The 21,802-nt window shown below is 42.0% G+C and overlaps 1 protein-coding gene across 7 annotated transcripts in view; it reads right to left on the bottom strand.

Moving 5' to 3' along the window:
- The window catches only part of ATP8A1 (ATPase phospholipid transporting 8A1), a 233,578-nt gene that overhangs the window by 111,585 nt on the left and 100,191 nt on the right, over nt 1-21,802 (bottom strand). For 6 of the 7 annotated variants that reach the window (XR_005599008.1, XM_039539925.1, XM_039539926.1 and 3 more), the window contains 4 exons: nt 20,012-20,094; nt 19,785-19,834; nt 6,372-6,441; nt 4,376-4,460 (listed from right to left, as the gene is read on the bottom strand). Coding sequence is in view for 6 of the 7 variants with exons in the window: in XM_039539925.1 (XP_039395859.1) it covers nt 4,376-4,460; nt 6,372-6,441; nt 19,785-19,834; nt 20,012-20,094 (288 nt within the window). In the remaining variant the exon portion in view is untranslated. The remainder of the gene's footprint in view (nt 1-4,375; nt 4,461-6,371; nt 6,442-19,784; nt 19,835-20,011; nt 20,095-21,802) is intronic. The other variant, XM_039539927.1, reaches the window with a different exon arrangement.

Raw genomic sequence — 21,802 nt, 5'->3', positions numbered from 1 at the left:
GATGATTTTGACAAAATGTGCATGTTACAAGGTGTTATAAGGTTCAGGAGTCATGGAGAGGAAGACTGGGAAACTTTCAGGGAGCAAGGACCAGTGTTATCCTAGGTGTTTTTTAGTATGTGGAATGCATGAGTATTTCAGGGCAATCTTAAAACCTATCAGCTCAATAGGATTAAGTGTGCTCACAGATTTTAAAAACTTGCACTCATGCACTCCACACAGAGAAAGGGAGGGAAAGAAAGGGTAAAAGTGAGAAAGTGGACTGGAAAGAAAGAGCAAGAGACTTCAGAAAAGCAGACTTTGACTCCCTTGGGCAGGATCCCCTGGGAAGCTAATATGAGGGGGCAAGGAGTCCAGGAGAGCTGGCTGTATTTTAAAGAAGCCTTAGTGATGGTGCAGGAACAAACCATCCCGAAGTGCAGAAAGAGTAGCAAATATGGCAGGCGACCAGCTTGGCTTAACAGTGAAATCTTTGGTGAGCTTAAACTCAAAAACGAAGCTTACAAGAAGTGGAAATTTGGACACATGACTAGGGAGGAGTATAAAAATATTGCTAGAGCATGCAGGGGTGTAATCAGGAAGGCCAACTGGAGTTGCAGCTAGCAAGGTATGTGAAGGGTAACAAGAAGGGTTTTGACGGGTATGTTAGCAACAAGAAGGTGGTCAGGTAAAGTGTGGGACCCTTATTGAATGAGGTAGACAACATAGTGACAGATGATGTGGAAAAAGCTGAACTACTCAATGCTTTTTTTGCCTCGGTCTTCACAGATAAGGTCAGCTCCCAAACTGCTGCACTGGGCAACACAGTATGGGGAGGTGAGCAGCCCTCAGTGATGAAAGAACAGGTTAAGGACTATTTAGAAAAGCTGGACATGCACAAGTCCATGGGTCCAGATCTAATGTATCCCAGGGTGCTGAGGGAGTTGGCTAACGTGATTGCAGAGCCATTGGCCAATATCTTTGAAAATTCGTAGTGATCGGGGGAGGTCCCGGATGATTGGAAAAAGGCAAATATAGTGCCCATATTAAAAAGGGAAGAAAGAGAACCCAGGGAACTACAGACCAGTCAGACTCACTTCAGTCCCTGGCAAAATCATGGAGCAGGTACTCAAGGAATTCATTTTGAAGCACTTGGAGGAGAGGAAGGTGATCAGGAACAGTCAACATGGATTCACCAAAGGTAAGTCATGCCTGACCAACCTGATTGCCTTCTATGAGGAGAGAACTGGCTCTGTGGATATGGGGAAAGCAGTGGATGTGATATATCTTGACTTTAGCAAAGCTTTTGATATGGTTCTCCCACAGCATTCTTACAAGCAAGTTAAAAAAGTATGGATTGGATGAATGGACTATAAGGTGGATAGAACGCTGGCTAGATTGTCAGGCTCAATGGATAATGATCAACGGCTCGATGTCTAGTTGGCAACTGGTATCAAGTGGAGTGCCCAGGGGTCGGTCCTGGGGCCGGTTTTGTTCAACATCTTTATTAATGATCTGGATGATGGGATTAATTGCACCCTCAGCAAGTTTGCAGATGACACTCAGCTGCGGGGAGAGGTAGATATGCTGGAAGGTAGGGATAGGGTCCAGAGTGACCTAGATAAATTGGAGGATTGGGCCAAAAGAAATCTGATGAGGTTCAACAAGGACAAGTGCAGGTCCTGCGCTTAGGAAGAAAGAATCCCATGCACCAGTACAGGCTGGGGACCGACTGGCCAAGCAGCACTTCTGCAGAAAAGGACCTGGGGATTACAGTGGACGAGAAGCTGGATATGAGTCAGCAGTGTGCCCTCGTTGTCAAGAAGGCCCACGGCATATTGGGCTGCATTAGTAGAAGCACTGCCAGCAGATCAAGGGAAGTGATTATTCCCCTCTATTCGACACTGGTGAGGCCACACCTGGAGTACTGCGTCCAGTTTTGGTCCCCCCACTACAGAAGAGATGTGGACAAATTGGAAAGTCCAGCGAAGGGCAATGAAAATGATTAGGGGGCTGGGACACATGACTTACGAAAAGAGGCTGAGGGAACTGGGGTTTTTTAGTCTGCAGAAGAGAAGAGTGATGGAGGATTTGATAGCAGCCTTCAACTACCTGAAGGGGGGTTCCAAAGAGGATGGAGCTAGGCTCTTCTCAGTGGTGGCAGATGACATAACAAGAAGCAATGGTCTCAAGTTGCAGTGGGGGAGGTCTAGGTTGGATATTAGGAAACACTAATTTCATTAGGAGGGTGATGAAGCACAGGAATGGGTTACCTAGGGAGGTGGTGGAATCTCTATCCTTAGAGGTTTTTAAGGCCCAGCTTGACAACACCTTGGCTGGGATGATTTAATTGGTGCTGGTCCTGCTTTGAGAGCAGGGGATTGGACTAGATGACCTCCTGAGGTCTCTTCCAACCCTAATATTCTATGATTCTATGAGAGAGGACTTGCAAGACTGGGGTTCAAGTCCTTTTTCTGCTGCAGACTTCCTGTATAACCCTGGGGAAAGTACTTAGCCTCTCTGTGTCTCACTTCTCTATCTGTAAAATGGGGATAACAGTACTTCCTTGCCTCACAAGGATATTGTGAGGCTAAAGATATTCAAGATTGTGAGCCACTCACTTACTGTGGCAATGGGGGTCATACAAGTACCCAAGATATACAGAACTACTTTTCCCCCTCACTGGGAGGAACTGCCCAGAGAGAGGAGGGAGAAGAGCATCCTATGTGGAGAGCCCACCTTGAGTGGTTAATATCAGCAGAAACCTAGTTGGAGTGACAGTGCCCCCCTTCAGGCCAGCAACTGTACTAACCAAGTCCATCCCTACCCCATCCCCTTGGCCTAAAGGTGAAGTTGTGGAAAGGGGGAAGAGCAGCCTGGAGCCATTTCCCTGATCTGGGACCAAAGCAGGGAAAAGGGGCTCTGGACTTCCTCAGGAACAAGAGGTTAATTTATACTATCTACCATACAACCAGAAAATCCTGCAATCTGTTCTGCAAAAGGAGCTAACAATAGATTGTTTATGCTTCACTTTCAGTGTTACAGCACCCAGGGGCAGAACCATTAAAATCTCATGGATAATTATAAATATAGATAATTTAATTTGGTTCTTATTTGTTGCATGAACATTTAGTAAAATAAATCTAAAATTACTTATGCATTTTGTTAAAGAACTTAGAAACAAATTTTATTAAAGTTATATAAAAATGAAAGAGAACATCTGCAGGTGAGTTTCCTGTAATAACCTTAATTTTGTTCCTTACCCATCCATCTTTTCTTATTGCATGGATGAATTAGAATACTATGGTCCTTTATTGTATGATGCTATAACCCATAACCAACTTGCTTTCCTCTATCAGGCACAGAAAGACCTCAGAGCAGTATCTGGGAGGCACTGTGGCCCACTGGCTTAGGACTCCGGAGATCTAGGTTCCATTCCTGGCTCTGCCACAGGCCTGCTGGGTGACATTCAGAAAGTTTTTTACTTCTGTGTCTCTGTTTCCTCTTCTGTAAAATGGGGGTAATGATACTTACCTCATTTGTAAAGTGCTTTTAAGATCTACTGATGAAAAGTGCTATATAAGAGCAAAGTACTATTGCAAGGGTGTACACGATATCACTATTTTCTATTGCAGAGGTGGTTTTCCTGCCTGCATCTAAAGTGTGGGGTTTTCTAGTGATTTTTAATTTTGTTTAAAGTGTCCATTGTTTGATGAGGATAGGTACCTATTGTCTTTATAGACAGCCTTTTCAAGCCACTTACAGATTCTTATTTGTGAACCCAAATGTGGCACCCACATCCCTTTAATCGTCACTGAATAGTGGTTAGAGATGATTCTGCTAGACCACTGGGGACACAGGGACATGACAGTTGAGGTGGGTATGGGAGGACTCCCTAGAGTTATCAGTAATGGATTCACTCCTGCAATGTAAAGCAGCCTTAAAGCGAACTTAACTGTCAAGGGGTGGATGGATGGCCTCTCTGCGGAAGGCCATCATAGTGTCAACATTGATTCCTGAACCATTATCATTCCACTCCCTCCAACCTCTTTCCTCTCCTCCCAAAAAGTCAGAGGCTGGGAGAGATCAAAATTAAAGGCTGCAAAAGAGTTTGCATTCTAATTTCATGGAATCACTACTGTGTCTCCATAATACATTTGAACAGCACAACTGAATTTTAAAAGCCTCTACTTAGGCCGAGTCTAACTGTTTTATCTGTCTATATTTGTGAACATATACTCGTCAGGAAAAGGACCATCTTTTTCAGAAGCTACCGGCGTTTAATAAACATACATATAATAAATTCTTACAATATAATAAACGCTGAAATTTATAGTACCTATGAGAATTGAGAGGTTTTATTTCATATTGTTTTATATCAAGCACTATTACTCACCTTCTGTAGCAAACTGCTCTAAATGTTTTAAAGTAATTTCTTTGTATTTGGAACTCTCGGCCAGACGGTCATAAATAACTGTGTCCTACAATGCAAACAGAACGAAGGTACAATAAAGCAAAGCAAGCAGGTTTCACTGATGTGACCACAACAACAGAAATTCTGGAAAACAGGCAGAAAAATATGTAACACTATATCAAAGTATTTCAGGGCCAAGCAACACAAATAGAAGTATATTTTGGGTCTGAAGGAGAGAAAAGAGGAGGACTTTCTGAGCCCTCGGGTTCTGTAGATCTCTACACCTTCTCCTAATCTGGAATTATTTGGGGGTTTTCTGTATTTTTATTTCTCCTCACCTTTCATACATACTCTTCTCCCCTTATTCCACCCTTCGTGTTCCTTTGCTCTGCCCCCCAACCCCAATTTAAGTACAGAGTGAAACTGATGCTTAGTAGCTTTCATTCTCACTTCTACTTGGCCAACAAAAAAGCTGTGCATAGAGTTACACAATGACATTATTTCATTAATTTTCATTTGGAAGGATAAGGAATGTGGAATATCAACAATCCTGTATTCAATTTTTATAAACATTGAAGAACTGGTTTTAAGAACATAAAAATGGCCATACTGGGTCAGACCGAAAGTCCATCCAGCCCAGCATCCTGTCTGCCGACAGTGGACAATGCCAGGTGCCCCAGAGGGAGTGAATCTAACAGGCAATGATCAAGTGATCTCTCTCCTGCCGTCCATCTCCACCCTCTGACAAACAGAGGCTAGGGACACCATTCCCTACCCATCCTGGCTAGTAGTCATTAATGGACTTAACCTCCACGAATTTATCTAGTTCTCTTTTAAACCCTGTTATAGTCCTAGCCTTCACAACCTCCTCAGGTAAGGAGTTCCACAGGTTGACTGTGCTGTGTGAAGAAGAACTTCCTTTTATTTGTCTGAAACCTGCCGCCCATTAATTTAATTTGGTGGTCCCTAGTTTTTATATTGTGGGAACAAGTAAATAACTTTTCCTTATTCACTTTCTCCAGAACACTCATGATTTTATATACCTCTATCATATCCCCCCTTAGTCTCCTCTTTTCCAAACTGAAAAGTCCTAGCCTCTTTAATCTCTCCTCATATGGGACCTGTTCCAAACCCCTTCTATGAACCTTTTCTAATGCCAGTATATCTTTTTTGAGATGAGATCATATCTGTACGCAGTATTCAAGATGCGGGCATACCATGGATTTATATAAGGGCAATAAAATATTCTCCGTCTTATTCTCTATCCCTTTTTAAATGATTCCTAACATCCTGTTTGCTTTTATGATTGCCACTGCACACTACATAGATGTCTTCAGAGAACTATCCATGATGACTCCAAGATCTCTTTCCTGATTAAAACTGATTTCAGATTATATATCAGTAATTCCTTTGATGAATCACTTTAGGCACATGGTGTGCAAACTGCACCATTCTAGGATGCATTGTAACTCAGACATACCTTACTCCAAGGGAACAATAATTTACTGTTGACCTAATACTATCAGTAAGTTACTATTTCCTCTCTCCCCCCGACCATTTCCTCTCTCCTACTCAGGCTAGTGAACAGGGGGTAGAGGTAAGGCTCCCCAGCAATTCCCTTCCCATCTGCTCCAGAGAAGGAATAAATGGGTGAGCAGTGGTCTAGGTATCCCAAGTAGAGATGTACAGTGGGGAGGGTTCTTATTTTCCCAGACAGGCATGTAGTACAACTCACAATTAAGAGCTTAATCCTGGCACATAACATTTTAATATATAATATAGCTAATTAAATTGAAAAAAGTCATGACTGAAACCTAGAGTTTTTTTAATTTTAGATGATCTGACTTCAGCTGATTGTGCAATAACTTCAGACTGTAATTATTTCAATTATTTATTTTTCTGTATGTCTATAGCATATTCATTTACAAATTAACAGATTAAAATTACTGTATGGTAATTTAAATAAAATAAACCTTACAGCTCCTTTACAGTAGAGTCTTAATTTCCCTGTTGGTGTGCGAACAATCACAGACATTCTTTTCCTAGTGCTGGAAGAGAGTTAAATTGCAGTCCATCAACATCACCAACCTTTTTCATCCATCAATAAAAAAAATAGAAAACTTGAACATGTGCATTTATATGCATATATATTTATAAATACACATCATACTTAATGTATATAAATCAGAGGTAATGAAATAATCGTGTCTACTAGTCCTACCACTGGCTTTTCCTCTTCCTTCATGAAACTGGGGGCAGAAATGATGAAAAAATGGTTATTTACCATAGTAACTGTAGTCCTTTGAGCGTGTTCTCTCTGCACATCCCCACTTGTAGGAAGCATTCCAGGGCACACTGAGCTGCAGGAACCTTCGGTGAAGCAGTACCCAGTGACACCTAATGAGTGCCCTCACAGAGTACAAAATATTTGGAGCAAGTTTGCAAAAAAGGCCATGCATCCTGGACCACCTCAGCTCCTTCTTTCTTCTTCTATGGGCATGAGGTGTGTCATAGGTGCAAGACACCAAGACCCCATTAGCATCAAGTACTGCTGAATGGGACACGGGATATGCTGGAGATGTTCTGGGGAAAGAATGGAGCTTGCCTAGAGTGAATTGTGTTCTGTCCATCTCCAGACAGCACAATGACCCCTAGGGAACCTTTACAAGCAGCCATACATTAAAATAACCCTGAGGATGTTCTAACTTATGCTGAGTGCTGAACCAGCATTCAGTTGCCTTCAGAACTAGGGTGGGCTGGAGGAGGCATAAAAGTTGCCTTAAGTCACCTTTGTGCCGTCCTTCCCCTCTTTCGGGTCCTGCACTGGATACACCTTGGCAGAACCTGAGGATCTGGGCCTAAATGTGCAACTATCTAGCTTATACATTACATTATAACTTAAGGGAGTTTTGGCTTAAACCCCCAAAATTCATTCCAGCAATGCACAGAAGGGTCCAATACCCACAGTCAGTTCTAGAAAAGAAGGAAGTGAGGTGGTTGGGATGTCCAGACCTTTTATAACCCAAGTTTTAAATATTTTGGGCCAAGAGAGAACACTTACACATCACCAAAGGGCACTGCTTTATAGAAGGTTCTTGAACCTCAGAGCCATCAAGGGATACATCCAAAGGTGGAAATGTGCAGAGACTGTCTTGAAAAAAAGATGAGTAGTTATCCTTGTAGCACCTGTGGCTCTTCAAAATGTTGTTGTCTGTGGGATCCCACTTTAAGTGCACATACACCCTGCACACACGAGATCAGAATCTTTTGAACAGTACTTTCCACTGGCCCATGCCTGCACTATGCATGTTCTCCTGTTCCCCCACCCAGTCGCATAAAGGGCAGAGCATCTACAACCATCTCTCAGTTCCCTCACTAATCCAGAATCCTAGGTAAGAAGGTCTCAGAAAAAAATGAAGATGGAGGCATCCGCATAGACAACAGTATCTCTGAGAACCACAGGCCTTGTCCCGTTAAGGTAGTTTAACAAAACCCTTGAAATGTCCAAAGTGTGGAGTTTCTGATCTCTCAGAAAGGAGTGGAGTTTTGGAAAGAAAACAGGTAAATTAATAGATTAGTTCAAATTAAAGTCTGACAGAGCAGTGGGAATAAATTTGGGGCAAGGTCTTACCACCATCTTATCTTTGTGGAATGCTGCATAAAGTGGGTCTGCCATGAAAGCTTGGAGTTCATTAACCTGCCTGGCTGTGACTAAAAAGGCATCTTAAAAGTAAGGAGGTTTAAAGAGCATTCAGAAAGAGGAATGAAAGGGGGAACCATTAAATTTCTAAGGACAATGTTAAGATCCCATATCAGAAGGGATTTCCTAAAGTATGCAATAATCCCTTTAGAAATCTGGGTACTATGGGGTATAAACACAGAGTATAACACTACTACTGGGTGGCATACTGAGATCACTGCAATGTAGATTTTCATGGAACTGAAAGAGAGTCAAGAGTGTTTCAGATTCAGAATATAGTTAAATATTTTTGCTATGAGGGTCTTCAACGAGTCAAGGTTGTGTTGGGCTACACAAATCTGAAAATATTTTCCATTTAGAGGAGTAAGTTTCCATTTGGAAAGCCTTTTACTTAGCAAAAGACACCTTTGTACTTGTAGACAACAATCTCTGTCAGCAAAACTAAACCAATCAAAATCCAGGCTGCCAGACAGTGCTGCACCAGACCCACTAAATCAACGCAGCTGCATCAATAGCAGTGGTGTCAATTTAGCTGCGTAGTGAAGACAGACCCTGAGTGCAGAGATCATGAAACCTGAAGTTACATCAGGGAGGCCTCCCCTGGGCCCTGATTGGAGGAGGAACATTGGCACATCTGATTTGTGAGAGCTTCCTATTTAAACCCAAAGAGGCACAAAAAGTTGTCTGCACAACTGGGCTCTACTTGGCTGCTACTTAGACCCCTTGCTCAGCCCTAAAGACTCTGACCTGCCTGATTCCTGGTATCCTGACCTTGGCCTGACTCTTGGTGACCCAAATAGTATCTGACCCCATCCAAATTAGTTCATCTGACTCCTGCCCTGATTCCTGGTAACCTGAGCATGATCCTCCTGAAACAGGTCACAAACTACCAGAGCTGGTCCCCTATGTCCCGGCCCCAACACTCCTCCCTGAACCAGGTCGCTAACCGCTGGACCCAACTGCCTATGTCCTGGCCCAGACGTACATTTCATGTTGTCTTTTGGAGCAAACAAATCTATGAGATTGGTTTGATGAATCTATGATGAAATATTGGTTTGATGACGACAGACAATTTGTGATTGGTGATGGATTGTCTCCTTAAGCAGTCTGGCAGATTGTTGCTGACTGAGGATGAAGAGAAATTGGAGTTATCCCATGTTGTTGACACCATGTTCATAATGTGATTAATTCTTGACATGGGGTGATGCACAGGTGCCTCCTTGCTTGTTTATAGAGTACATTGCAGATGAGTTGTCTTAATAATTTGCACTGTAGAATTCTGCGGAACAGGATGAAACGCTATGTAAGCTAACGTGACTACTCATATTTCTAGGACATTTACTTGAAGAATTGAGTCCTTTTAAGACGAAGTCCATTGTATCTGCAGGTGTTGATCACAGATACAACAGGAACAGGTTGTGGTAAACATCTTTTCAGGTGGCTGTATGGAAAAGTGCACCTCCATCCAAACATTCCTGGAGTGTTACTACCAGCTCAGTGCAAACAGGTTGTGTGCTGAGATCACAATTCACATGTTAATTTGATGTCTAATGTCTTGTATGATGATACACTGATCTTAGCCAGCCTTGTAATGGATGTGGGTGAAGTTTGGCTAGTGGCATCACATATACACAAACTGGCATGTTGCCCACAAATATGAGGCAGTTTCTGACTGTATTTGTAGCATATGATTTGATGCTGGTGACTACAGTCTGAAGAAAAAGAACTCTGCCTCCAAATTAGCAAAAACATACCTCTCAGAAGACGATGTGGGCTCCTATTAATTCTATAGTTTGTGATGAGATGAGACTTCTTTCATAATTCTCCATGAATCTCAGATTTTTGAATAGGTGAAATATAGAGTTCAGGGCTGTGGTGACTTCCTGATGAGATCTGCCTTTGATCAGACAATAGTCTAAATATAGATAATCCTTAATGCCTAATCTCCTCAGATGTGCTGCTACAACAGCAAAATATTTTGTAAAGCCTCTCAGTGCTGTGGAGAGACCACACGGCAGCACTCTGTATTAGTAGTGATTAGGCTCCCTTGTGAATCACAAGTACTTCCTGTGGGCTGACTGGATGAATATATGGAAGTATGCATCTTGTAGCCTGAGAGCCATGAACCAGTCTTGAGCCTGAAGGGAAGGGATGGTGGAGGCAATTGTTATCATCTTGAATCTGCGATAGTGTGTATATTTGTTCTGGCGTCTCAGGTCTAGGACAGGACAAATATCCCCTTTTTCCTTTGGGATACGGAAATACCAGGAGTAGAAGCCTCTTCCCTTGTACTCCAGAGGTACCTCTTCCATGGCACCTAGATGAAGTACAGAAGCCACCTCTTCCTTTAGCTATTTTTTGTGAGGTTACCTAAGAGGGATTGGGAAGAAGGGTGAGTGTGTGTGTGGGAGGTGGGAGTTCCTAGAATGAATGAAATTAGATGAAATAGCCATGGGAGGGAGACTGCTTCTAGTACTTAAATGTCTGTTATCATAGGCCATGATTGATGGAAGAAAGCAAGATGGCACCCAAAAGGCAGGGCTGGGTCCTGAGTAGCTCAAGCATGGCTCTCAACCCTTGCATCAAACCTGCTGCCTGGAAGCAGGTGTAGAATAGCCCATGGTCAAGGAAGATAGTTTCCTCCAAGAAAACGTTGGCTTCTTCCTGTGCAAGTATCAGAAAATCTGTGATGGGGGTACATAGGTGTTTTCTGCCTGGATTGCCTCTGATATCTAAACGGCACATAGTTTGGGGCTGAAATGTAGATGCCCAAGGAATGAAGCAGTGCTCTGGAGTCTCTGAGGGAGTGCAGTGTGTCATCCATATAAATACTGAATCAGTCCGCGTTCTCAAGGGGCAAATCCTTCATTGTGATTTGCACTTCTCTTGGAATGCCAGAGGCTTGCAGCCATGAAGTTCTGTGCATGGTCATAGCGATGGCCATGAACAAAGTAGCAGTGATGCTGATGAATAAGTTTTTCTTCCAAATAAATCTAATTTTTTTGGAGTCTTTGCTTTTGGGGTGCTCTTAATCTGTATGAACTTTTCATAAACTGTTCAAACCCCTTTTGGAGTTTCCAACATTTTTTTTCTGCTCCCTTAGCCAGAAGATGCAGTTTAGTTGGTGTCTGCCACAGGGTTTTAGTTTGATATAAGACAGGGATTCTCCAACTTCATTGCACCATGACCACCTTCTAACAACAAAAATTACTACATGACCCCAGGAAGGGGGACCAAACCCTGAGCTGTCCCAAGCCCCACCATCCTGGGTGGGAGCAAAGCCAAAGACCAATGGCTTCAACTTCAGCCAGGGGGCCTGTAATCTGAGCTCTGCCACCCAGGGCTGAAGCGCTTGAGCTTTGGCTTCAGTCCTGAGCGGTGGGGCTCAGGCTTCGGCTTTGGCTCCCAGCAAGTCTAACGCCAGCCCTGGTGACCCCATTAAAATAGGGTCGGGACCCACTTTGAGAACCGCTGATAAGAAACCCTTATAGATAAGGAGCACTACGCTAGCAGGTACCGATGAGCTTAGATGGAGAGCAGCTCCTGAAATGTTCTAAAGTCATCAGGTGCCAGTACCAGACCTGAAAACACCACTTCATCTGGAGAGGATGACAACAGGTCTCTGAGAGATGAAAGATGTTGCTCCTGAGATTCTAGTGCCTGTCCCTCCTCTTCCAGCTGCTCCTGTTCTTCTCTGGCATCTGGCAATATATGCAAAAGGGGATTGAGACCTTCTGCACTTCCTTGAAAGATAAGAAGGATATCAATTCTTGGATGCCCTGGAAGGAGGTTGCCAGTATGCCCAGTAGGAACAAGGTGGTGCATTATATTGGTAAAGGCTGGTTCAGATGGAACTGACCAGGCCATTGCCATGTTTGAGGTGGATGTACTGGAGCTCTCTGGTCTGTAGAGAGACACCTTTTTCCAACCTTTGTGAACTGAAGGGAGAAGGCTCAACTTGATAGAGACAGTAGTCCTGGTGATGAAAAATAGACATCACTGAAAGGCAGTGCCAACCTTTGAGGTGACCTCTGCCTCTGTTATTGTCATCTATCATTAGAATCAACTTTTGTTGGGAAACTTGTTAGGAGAACAAACATATGCAACTGAAAGATCTCTATAGTTTTCTTTGATATCTAATAGGATGAATCCTAGTTCCAAGGTCTTTATTAAAATATTGTCCAAGAAGGAATGGACAATCAGCACTCTAACATACTCTGCACTGGCATAACTCTGCTTCCACTGAAGTCAATGGCAGTTAGGCCAATGTTAAGAGCTTCCAAAAATCCCAAACTTAATCCTTCTCCTCAAAGGTAAACAGGGGATATGAGCATTTTTGTAAAGATCCTCTGGTTATGTCTACAATGCAATACAACACTCATGGCTGGTCCACGTTAGCTGACTCAGGTTTGTGGGGCTTTGGCTGTGAGGTTATAAAATTGAAGTATAGAGGAGCTTAAATATGGATTCAGGAACCTTACTTTAGGCATCCAGTTTTGAAAATAAAATAAAATAAAAATAAACAAAAAAACCCCACACAGTTTGTGAATGAGACATCCAACCTTGCTTGCATTGCTAAGCCCAACTGGAAGATATTGGCTGGCTTTAGTCCAGGATGAGGAAGGGAGGGAGAGAGCATCCATTTTTCAGTTCACCCAACTTATAAGAGCAGCCCCACATTGAAGATAATACTCAAAACAAGGGTCTCATTTAGATGCATGTTTTGGGAGAAAAATGAGGTAGGAACTGTATATGCATCACCCTACTACCACCTTCATTCCCCTTTAAGCTAACCAAGTTCATTTTAGGCCTGTCCCTGGAGTAGCTACTGTACTGGCTGAACTCAACATGCATTTCAGCTATGATTTATATAATCACTAAGACTCTCAGTCTCCATGAAAACTGTGGAACTATCCCCAGCTGTTTTTAGCCTCAATTCAATACATCCACGCAAACTTTGTATCTGGATGTGTTCAAGTATGATATAAACCACTTTTGTGATGATCAGATAAGATCCTCCTAACTGAAGTCAGGTTCTACTCCCCTATTAGTCTATCATAGGAATTTGATTAACCTAAGAGGGTTCCAGCCACTGAACCCACTGTCACCAGTTTACTGGAATACTGTAGTTATCTTTTCTCCAGATACATTCCTCATAGTGAATGAGTTGTTACTAATGGTGGAGCAACAGCAGCAAAAAACCTTTTCCAAATTAGATCAATTGCAGCATAAGGAAATAAACTGAAAAAAAAATCACTTTTCTCCTCTGCCATAATTTCAGCAAAAGTCTTGTTCTGCTGAACAACTCATAGTGGCAGGCATTCTGGTGAAACTGGTTAATGTCTAGCTTTTGTCACTGTTAAGGAGAAATGGCTTAAATTTTCCCAACAATTTTTTTTCATTAAAAAATGGCCTTTCAAAATTGAAACTTTTCATTAAAATTTTTTTTTTGTTTTTCAAATTTTTTAGAAAAATATGGAAACAAATGCAGACTGTTTTTGTTTTGGAAAATTATTTTTATCTTTCCATTTATTTCTCCTTTTCCTTTTTTGTTTTGTTTTCTGTTTTACCACTGTGTATCTTTATATTAGTCAGATTAATCATTCTTTTTTCATAGTTCTCTGACAGGAATATAACTACTCAAGGAGTCTGTAACCATACACTTTGCCCAATCTCTCACAGAAGGGGGACACGCATCTTGTTCTTTGGTCTTGATCCTGCACCAATCAAGTCAATTGGAGCTTTGCTACTGACTTCAATGAGCACAGGAGTAAAGCCTTTAATAAGGGAGCTAAGCTGGGAATATTCTGACTGGGACACTGTTTTCAGATACACCTCTACCCCACTATAACGCAACCTGATATAACACGGGTTCGCATATAGTGTGGTGGCAGCTGGGCTCCGGCGGCACTTTAAAGGGTCCGAGGTTCCGGCTGCTGCGGGGAGCCCTGGGCCCTATAAATCACCGCCGTAGCCCTGCCGCTGCTATGCTGGGGCTGCAGCAGCAGGGCTTGCCAGCTATTTAAAAGGCCTAGGGCTCCGGCTGCTGCAGGGAGCCCTGGGCCCTTTAAATCAGTGCTGGAGCCCTGCCACCGCTACCCCGGGGCTGCGGCAGCGGGGCTCCACCGGCGATTTAAAGGGCCTGGGGCTCCCCGCAGCGGCTGGAGCCCGGAGCTCTTTAAATCATCGCCAGAGCCCTACCGCCCCTACCCCAATAGAACGGGGTTTCAGCTATAATGCAGTAGGGATTTTTGGCTCCCCACAACCATGTTATAGTGGGGTAGAGGTGTATAATACTGTCTTTTCTCTCTGAAACTGTTTTATCACATACTGTTCTATTAGTTTACTGATGGCAGTGTGTGCTTCATCATGTGGAGGGAGAGTGCTTTTGAAAGCTGAGGGCTGTTTCTAAACCCAACTGCATGGACACGTGGGCCAGTGGTTAAAGCACTGAATATATATCCATTGCTTCACACTGTCAGCATTAGCGGCAACTCACTCATTTGATAACATGCCTTGCTGTGCACCTGTGACTGAAGAAACATGCATTAAAAATACCTTGGAACAACTGAAAAATGTCACAGAGGAGCAGCTGATGCCCCCTCACTGTCACCTGGTTTTGTGGCCTCTGACAATGTTGTAAAAATTAGAATAGCATTGCATAATAAAGGCAGAAGAATCCTGGAATATTTTACACTGAAAGCATGTGTCTACCACAAGAGCTAAAGGACTAAGCCAGCAGGACTTCAGATGCGCCACAAAAATCTGTTGCTTCAGGGGTGACTGAATCACACCGTGGTATTGTGGATTACCAACGATCCCCATCAGAGGAAGCTAATCCAAACAGCCTTAGGTCCACAGCCATTCAAATATTCATATGCTGGTAGGGTTGAAAATCACATCCACAGCTCTGAATAATATAATAAAAACATATGCTTCCTAATAGTATATGACCACTTCTTTTCTACTCATAGGCATATACCTTATGATTAGCACAATTTTCGCACTCAAAACTATGCACTGTAACTTTAACTGTGCCTTCTTCAACTGTCCCTTTTCTACATACCTCATTACCGACTTTCCCTTTCAAACTATTAGTTGTGGATATTTGGTGTGGCACTGTGTTGTACCTGAATAGAGGTAAAACATAACCCTTTTTTCAGCTTATGCTGGAAGGCAGCAAGGGGTTGCAAAAGTTACATCTACATAGGATCAGCTGCCTATCTTTCAAGAAAACAAAGCCACTTACAGTATCTGTAATTCTTGTTCTCAGAAAATATAAAGTTGTAATAGATTACTTCTCTTAGGATGCATGCTCCTCTCACAGAAATGTTGGGAAGGCTCATAGCTCAAAATTCTGAAGTTGTTGGATCCAACAGGGAACATTTTGCACTTCTGCTGTGGAATAATAGTGACCCCTAGTGCCGCCAGTAAGTCTAAGCAAATATTAAAGAATTGGAAAATAAAATAGATACAAAACTCTGAATTCTGAGTTAAGTGGGTGTGTGTGTGTGTGCTAAGCTACTGTAACTTATTTCCTCAGAAAATAAGATTCACAAGTAAGTAGTTTTCATTTATCCAAAAAGTACAAGTGGCATCTAATAACCCATTCCTGGCAATTCAGAAGGTTTAAAAATATTTATACAGTCTGTAAAACAGGTAAAGATGAACAGGATGTACTCCCATTCTATATAAATACTGCATGTTGCTATAACTGTCAAGTGAGCTGCAAAGGCACTTTTTGCCACATACCTATTAACTTCTCACAATAAAAATGAAGGTTATATATAGAATCAATAGAGGATGAAGTAACTTGCTCAGTCATTTTGTTTCTTTCCTCATCTATGCTCCAGTAAGCTATATTTTGTAACTTTTCATCTTTTTCAGTGTCCCTGTTTCACCTCCCACTAGTTTTCTATGCATTTTCTCCTTTTAAAATATCACTATTTCTCTACTCAAACCATCTTCTTCAATATGTTTCTTTTCTACTTGGGCTAGTCTCCCCTACCTGATTTTTGTTTAGTATTTTCTCATTTTGTTCTTCTACCAGTTTCTTTCCCTTTATTCCTCCTTTCACCAGTTCCCTCTTCCCTATGCCCATTCTTCTCTGGTCTTCACTTCATTAAGCCTCATTCTTCTCCAATTCCCTTTCCTCCTCCTCTTCTTAGGCCTGGTCTACACTACGCGTTTAAACCGGTTTTAGAAGCGTCAAACCGATTTAACGCCACACCCGTCCACACTAAGAGGCCCTTTATATCCATATAAAGGGCTCTTTAAACCGGTTTCTGTACTCCTCCCCAACGAGAGCAGTAGCGCTAATATCGGTATTGCCATATCGGATTAGGGTTATTGTGGCCGCAAATCGACGGTATTGGCCTCCGGGCGGTATCCCACAGTGCACCACTGACCGCTCTGGACAGCAATCAGAACTCAGATGCAGTGGCCAGGTAAACAGGAAAAGCCCCGCGAACTTTTGAATATCATTTCCTGTTTGCCCAGTGTGAAGCTCCGATCAGCACGGGTGGCGATGCAGTCCAAAATCCAAATCCAAAAAGAGCTCCAGCATGGACCGTACGGATGTGATCGCTGTATGGGCAGGCAAATCTGTTCTATCAGAGCTCCGTTACAGAAGACGAAATTCCAAAGCATTTTTAAAAATTCTCCAGACAGAGGCCACAGCAGGGACTCAGCGCACTGCTGTGTGACAAACATAACGGAAAGCCAAAGAATCAAATGGACGCTCATGGAGAGAGGGAGGGGAGACTGAGGACTCAAGCTATCCCACAGTTCCTGCAGTCTCCGAAAAGCATTTGCGTTCTTGGCTGAGCTCCAAATGGCTGTAGTGTCAAACACATTGTCCGCAGTGGTTCAGGGCATAGCTTGTCAATTTACCCCCCTCACCCACCCCGAGAAGTAAAAGGGAAAAAAATCCTCTCTTGACTCTTTTAAATGTCACCCTATGTTTACTGAATGCTGCTGATAGACGCGATGCTGTGGCAGTGAACTGTAGCATCCTCGCCCCTCCCCCATGGGTGGCTGATGGTACAATATGGCTGATATCCAGCATCATCATCAGCCTTTTGGCAGATGGTGCAGTGCAAAAGGACTGGTATCTGTCATCATCAGCCCGTGAGTGCTCCTGGCTGGCCTCCAGTGAGGTCGACTGGGGGCGCCTGGGTAAAAAACTCCTGATCATTCCTAGTAGATGGTGCAGTATGACTGGTAACCGTCTTCATCATAGCAACAGGGGGCTGAGCTCCATCAGCCCCCGCCCTTCATGTGTAAAGAAAAGATTCTGTTCTGCCTGGACTATCATAGCAGCGGGATGCTGGGCTCCTCTCCCCCACACTGCTTAATGTCCTGTCTGGACTATCATAGCAGCTGGAGGCTGCCTTCCCCTCATATCTCACTAACAAGTCACTGTTTCTTATTCCTGCATTCTTTATTACTTCATCACACAAATGGGGGGACACTGCAACAGTAGCCCAGGAAGGCTGGGGGAGGAGGGAATCAACAGGTGGGGTTGTTGCAGGGGCACCCCCTTTGAATGGCATGCAGCTCATCATTTCTGCGGGATCTGACACGGAGCGGCTGTGCTCGCTGGTTCTCTGATACACTGGTTCTCTAGTACACTTGCCCCATATTCTAGGCAGGACTGATTCTATTTTTAGATACCGTAAAGGAGGGATTGACTCGGGGAGTCATTCCCATTTTTGTCTTTTGCGCCCCCGGCCGATCTCAGCCAGGGGCACCTATGACAGCAGCAGACGGTGCAGCACAAAAGGACTGGTAACCGTCACCTCATTGCCAATTTACAATGGCATGGTAGATGGTACAGTACGGCTGATAACCATCTCTGCTATCATGCAAAAGCAAATGAATGCTGCTGTGTAGCGCTGCTGAATCGCCTCTGTCAGCGGCATCTAGTACACATACGGTGACAGTGACAAGAGGCAAAACAGGCTCCATGGTTGCCATGATATGGCGTCTGCCAGGGAAATCCAGGCAAAAAGGGCGCGAAATGATTGTCTGCCGTTGCTTTCCCAGAGGAAGGAGTGACTGACGACATTTACCCAGAACCACCCACGACAATGATTTTTGCCCTATCAGGCACTGGGATCTCAACCCAGAATTCCAAGGGGCGGGGGAGACTGCGGGAACTATGGGATAGCTACGGAATAGCTACCCACAGTGCAATGCTCCAGAAATCGACGCTAGCCTTGGACCGTGGACACACACCACCGATTTAATGTGCTTAGTGTGGCCGCGTGCACTCGATTTCATACAATCTGTTTTACTAAACCGGTTTATGTAAATTCGGAATAATCCCGTAGTGTAGACGTACCCTTAGAGGCAACTTTCCCTGACACCTCCTTTGGTCTTTTCACCATTCCTGGCCACCAAAGTCACACTTGAGTTCTACCCTCTGTGGTCCTTCTCCTTAATCAAATCAATCATAGCTCCCTCCAGTTTAAGTCCTCGATCTCTCTCTCCTTTCCCTTTTTCCTCCAGGTCTGTCTGAGGTCATTATATTGCTTCCTCCACTTATAAAACTCCTCCTCACCCTCACTGTGCCAGGGCGAGCAATCGGACATTTAACATGATTTAACTTAAGCACATGCTTAAGCCTTTGTAAAAACAGGTCCTCAATGAGGAAAGGGTTTCATATCCTGAGTCCTTCTACATGTACTTTTACATAGCATATTCCATATATAGATACACTTTACAAATAAAATTGCACCTAACTTCCTAATGCACACATACACAACTCCAGCAGAACATTGAGAGATCACCTACTGAATGGAAAATTCTATTTATTTTATATACACACTACCAATGGAACAATGGTATACCATCAGTTTACAAAAAGACAGTGGCCAGATTTTTAAAGGTATTTAGGAGTTGCTGCACTGAGCATTGCAATACAGTTAGGACCTAACTCTCATTTTCAAAAGTGATTTAGACACTTAGAAGCCTAAACTCCACTACCTAAATCACTTTTGAAAATGAGATTTATCTCCTAAAAACAGTTAGACATCACAATACTGAGCACAGCAATACCTAAATACCTTTACAAATTTGGGCCAGTGTGCTTTGCATGAAGTACTTTAAAAAAATCATAACTCAGCCAAATTAAAATCACTTTTCAGTGTACCACAAGAAAAAAAATTGCAGCAGGGGACAATGTCTTTGCCAAATTTCAAGCTTTTTTATCACTCTGAGGTGATAGAACTTAAAAAAGAAAAGAAAATCATTTTAAAAATATGTATTTTTCCACTCTTTTTCTATTTCTACAAATTTTTCCTCAAGGTTCCAAGAAAATTTACTTCCAAAATGAAAACAAAAGTGTCAAATTTCAGCTGGGAAGGGAGAAATTTTATAAAACTCTATTCCTCTGAATATGACCTTTTACAATGTAAAGGTGACTACAACATCCTTATCTATAAGTATTGCTACATTCTCTGCTTATAATGCAAGAATACATACTATAGAGCTAAAGCATAGTATATATTATAAAGTTTCCAAATAAAGTACAAAATCCTCAGTCTTTTTCAAGTCTGAACCTATGCTATCTCTATACTAAACCCACTATTTTATCCATAAAAGAAAAATTCAGCAGAGTAGATATGCACCAAAATAACACTTTAAAAAATATAAAACAAAACATGTTAAATGCTTATTTTGCTTTACCTTGTAAATTCCAGCACATTTAGCAATTCATATCTTTCCTCATGGCCAAGCTGGAAAAAAGACATTTTTATTAGTGAGATTTAAACTTTAACAAACAAACAAAAAAAAGACTAGGAACTACTTTTTGGCATAAACCTACCAGACTAAATTGTATTAAATATGTAAACTATTTAATATCAATGCCAAAATATTAATAATAAATAGTAACATAATTTTAATGTACTTACAGAGTCTATAATTACCGAGTCAGGTGTCCTTCCAGTGAATACAAAACGAAGTTGTTTGGCTGCTCTGACCAATGCTCCTTCATCTGCAACAAACCAATTTCCATTGTTTTTTTTATAGATTGAGAAACTATCAAGAAAAAGAATTTTCAAGTTTTAAATACCTTTTAAATATTGTAGGATAAACAACACAGAGACAGGCAGATATGTACCTGTTCAAATTTTCCAATTATTCTTTTACCTGCTCCTCATCAATAAATAAATAAATAATTCATCACTGCTCAAATTTTCTGTTATTCTTGAAAAAAGTTCAGTATCTCAGCTATTTCTGAGTCATTGTAAATTACCCTCATTTAACAGCAGTCCTACTGTACTTTCCTCCCTTTCTTTTTCATTTTATATATTTGTAGAATCCCTTATTACCTTTGACTAGCATTAATTCTTTTTGCTTTTCTGACACACTTATTTTTTCCTCCTCAAACCATAACTGACTCTAAAAATTCTTGTTTAGGTGCCTCCCAGGTTTCCCATTTTGAGTACAGGTTTTCTCTTTTTCTCACATATTTGAGTAGCCTCTACTGGCATCACACTGGCCAATTCCTATTAATGGTCATCTTTTCAGAGGATCTGTAGTCTGTGCCTTCTTAATTATAGTGCTTTTCAAGATTTCTTACTGAATTTGAAAACTTTCCTCCACCGAACCCTACTCACTAAATTTCTTGTTTTCCCCAAAATTTGCTTTACTGAAATTTAAATCTAACATTGGGACAATGCTGCAATTCTGTGATCCCAATTCCTTACTACTATATAAGGAATGAAAGTATTATTATTAATTTACATTTATAAAACTGAAGTAGCTCATAGTCAATATTTCTAAACTTCTCTAATATTCTCGCATTCTCTGGAAAGTTGTCCCCTTTTGGTGTTTTAGTTTCATACAAGAAATTGACAATATTTAAAAGCACTATAATTAAGAATGCGAGAATATTGTGTTGGAGTCCTCTTGCCTTTTAGAAGGCCCACTGAAAAACATGAAACTACTTTTTGCTAGGTACATCTTAGAAGCTGATCCATTAACTGCTGCACTGCTTCAAAGGAGGCAACACAACACATCAGAGGCAGCACAGGAGAAGATTTTCATTTCATAGGGGAATTATTTTCCTTTAGGTTGAAAGAGCAACCTCCAAAGAGAAATAATAACCAAAGCCATAGCTGAAAATTTTACCCTGGTGTCTAAGGGTATGTCTACACTGCATCTGCCACCCCGTTACCTATTGTTAATTTAATCCATTTTAACTTTCAACTTCAGTGTACATATCACTGAACCATAGAATCACAGAACTGGAAGGGACCTCGAGAGGTCAGCTAGTCCAGTCCCCTGCACTCATGGCAGAGCTAAGTATTAACTAGACCATTCCTGACAGGTGTTTGTCTAACCCGCTCTTAAAAATTTCCAATGATGGATATTCCACAACCTCCCTAGGCAATTTATTCCAGCGCCTAACCACTCTGACAGTTAGGAATTTTTTCCTAATGTCCAACCTAAACCTCCCTTGCTGCAATTTAAGCCCATTGCTTCTTCTCCTATCCTCAGAGGTTAAGAAAAACAATTTCTTCCTCCTCCGTGTAACAACCTTTTACATACTTGAAAACTGTTATGTTCACTCTCAGTCTTCTCTTTTCCAGACTAAACAAACCCAATGTTTTCAATCTTCCTTCATAGGTCATGTTTTCTAGACCTTTAATCATTTTTGTCGCTCTTCTCTGGATTCTCACCAATTTGTCATAAGAACA

The sequence above is a fragment of the Mauremys reevesii genome, linkage group 5 (assembly GCF_016161935.1).
Source record: "Mauremys reevesii isolate NIE-2019 linkage group 5, ASM1616193v1, whole genome shotgun sequence".
Lineage (NCBI taxonomy): Eukaryota > Metazoa > Chordata > Testudines > Geoemydidae > Mauremys > Mauremys reevesii.
The sequence above is the reverse complement of the archived record's forward strand: the minus strand, read 5'-3'. Positions and strand labels throughout refer to the sequence as shown.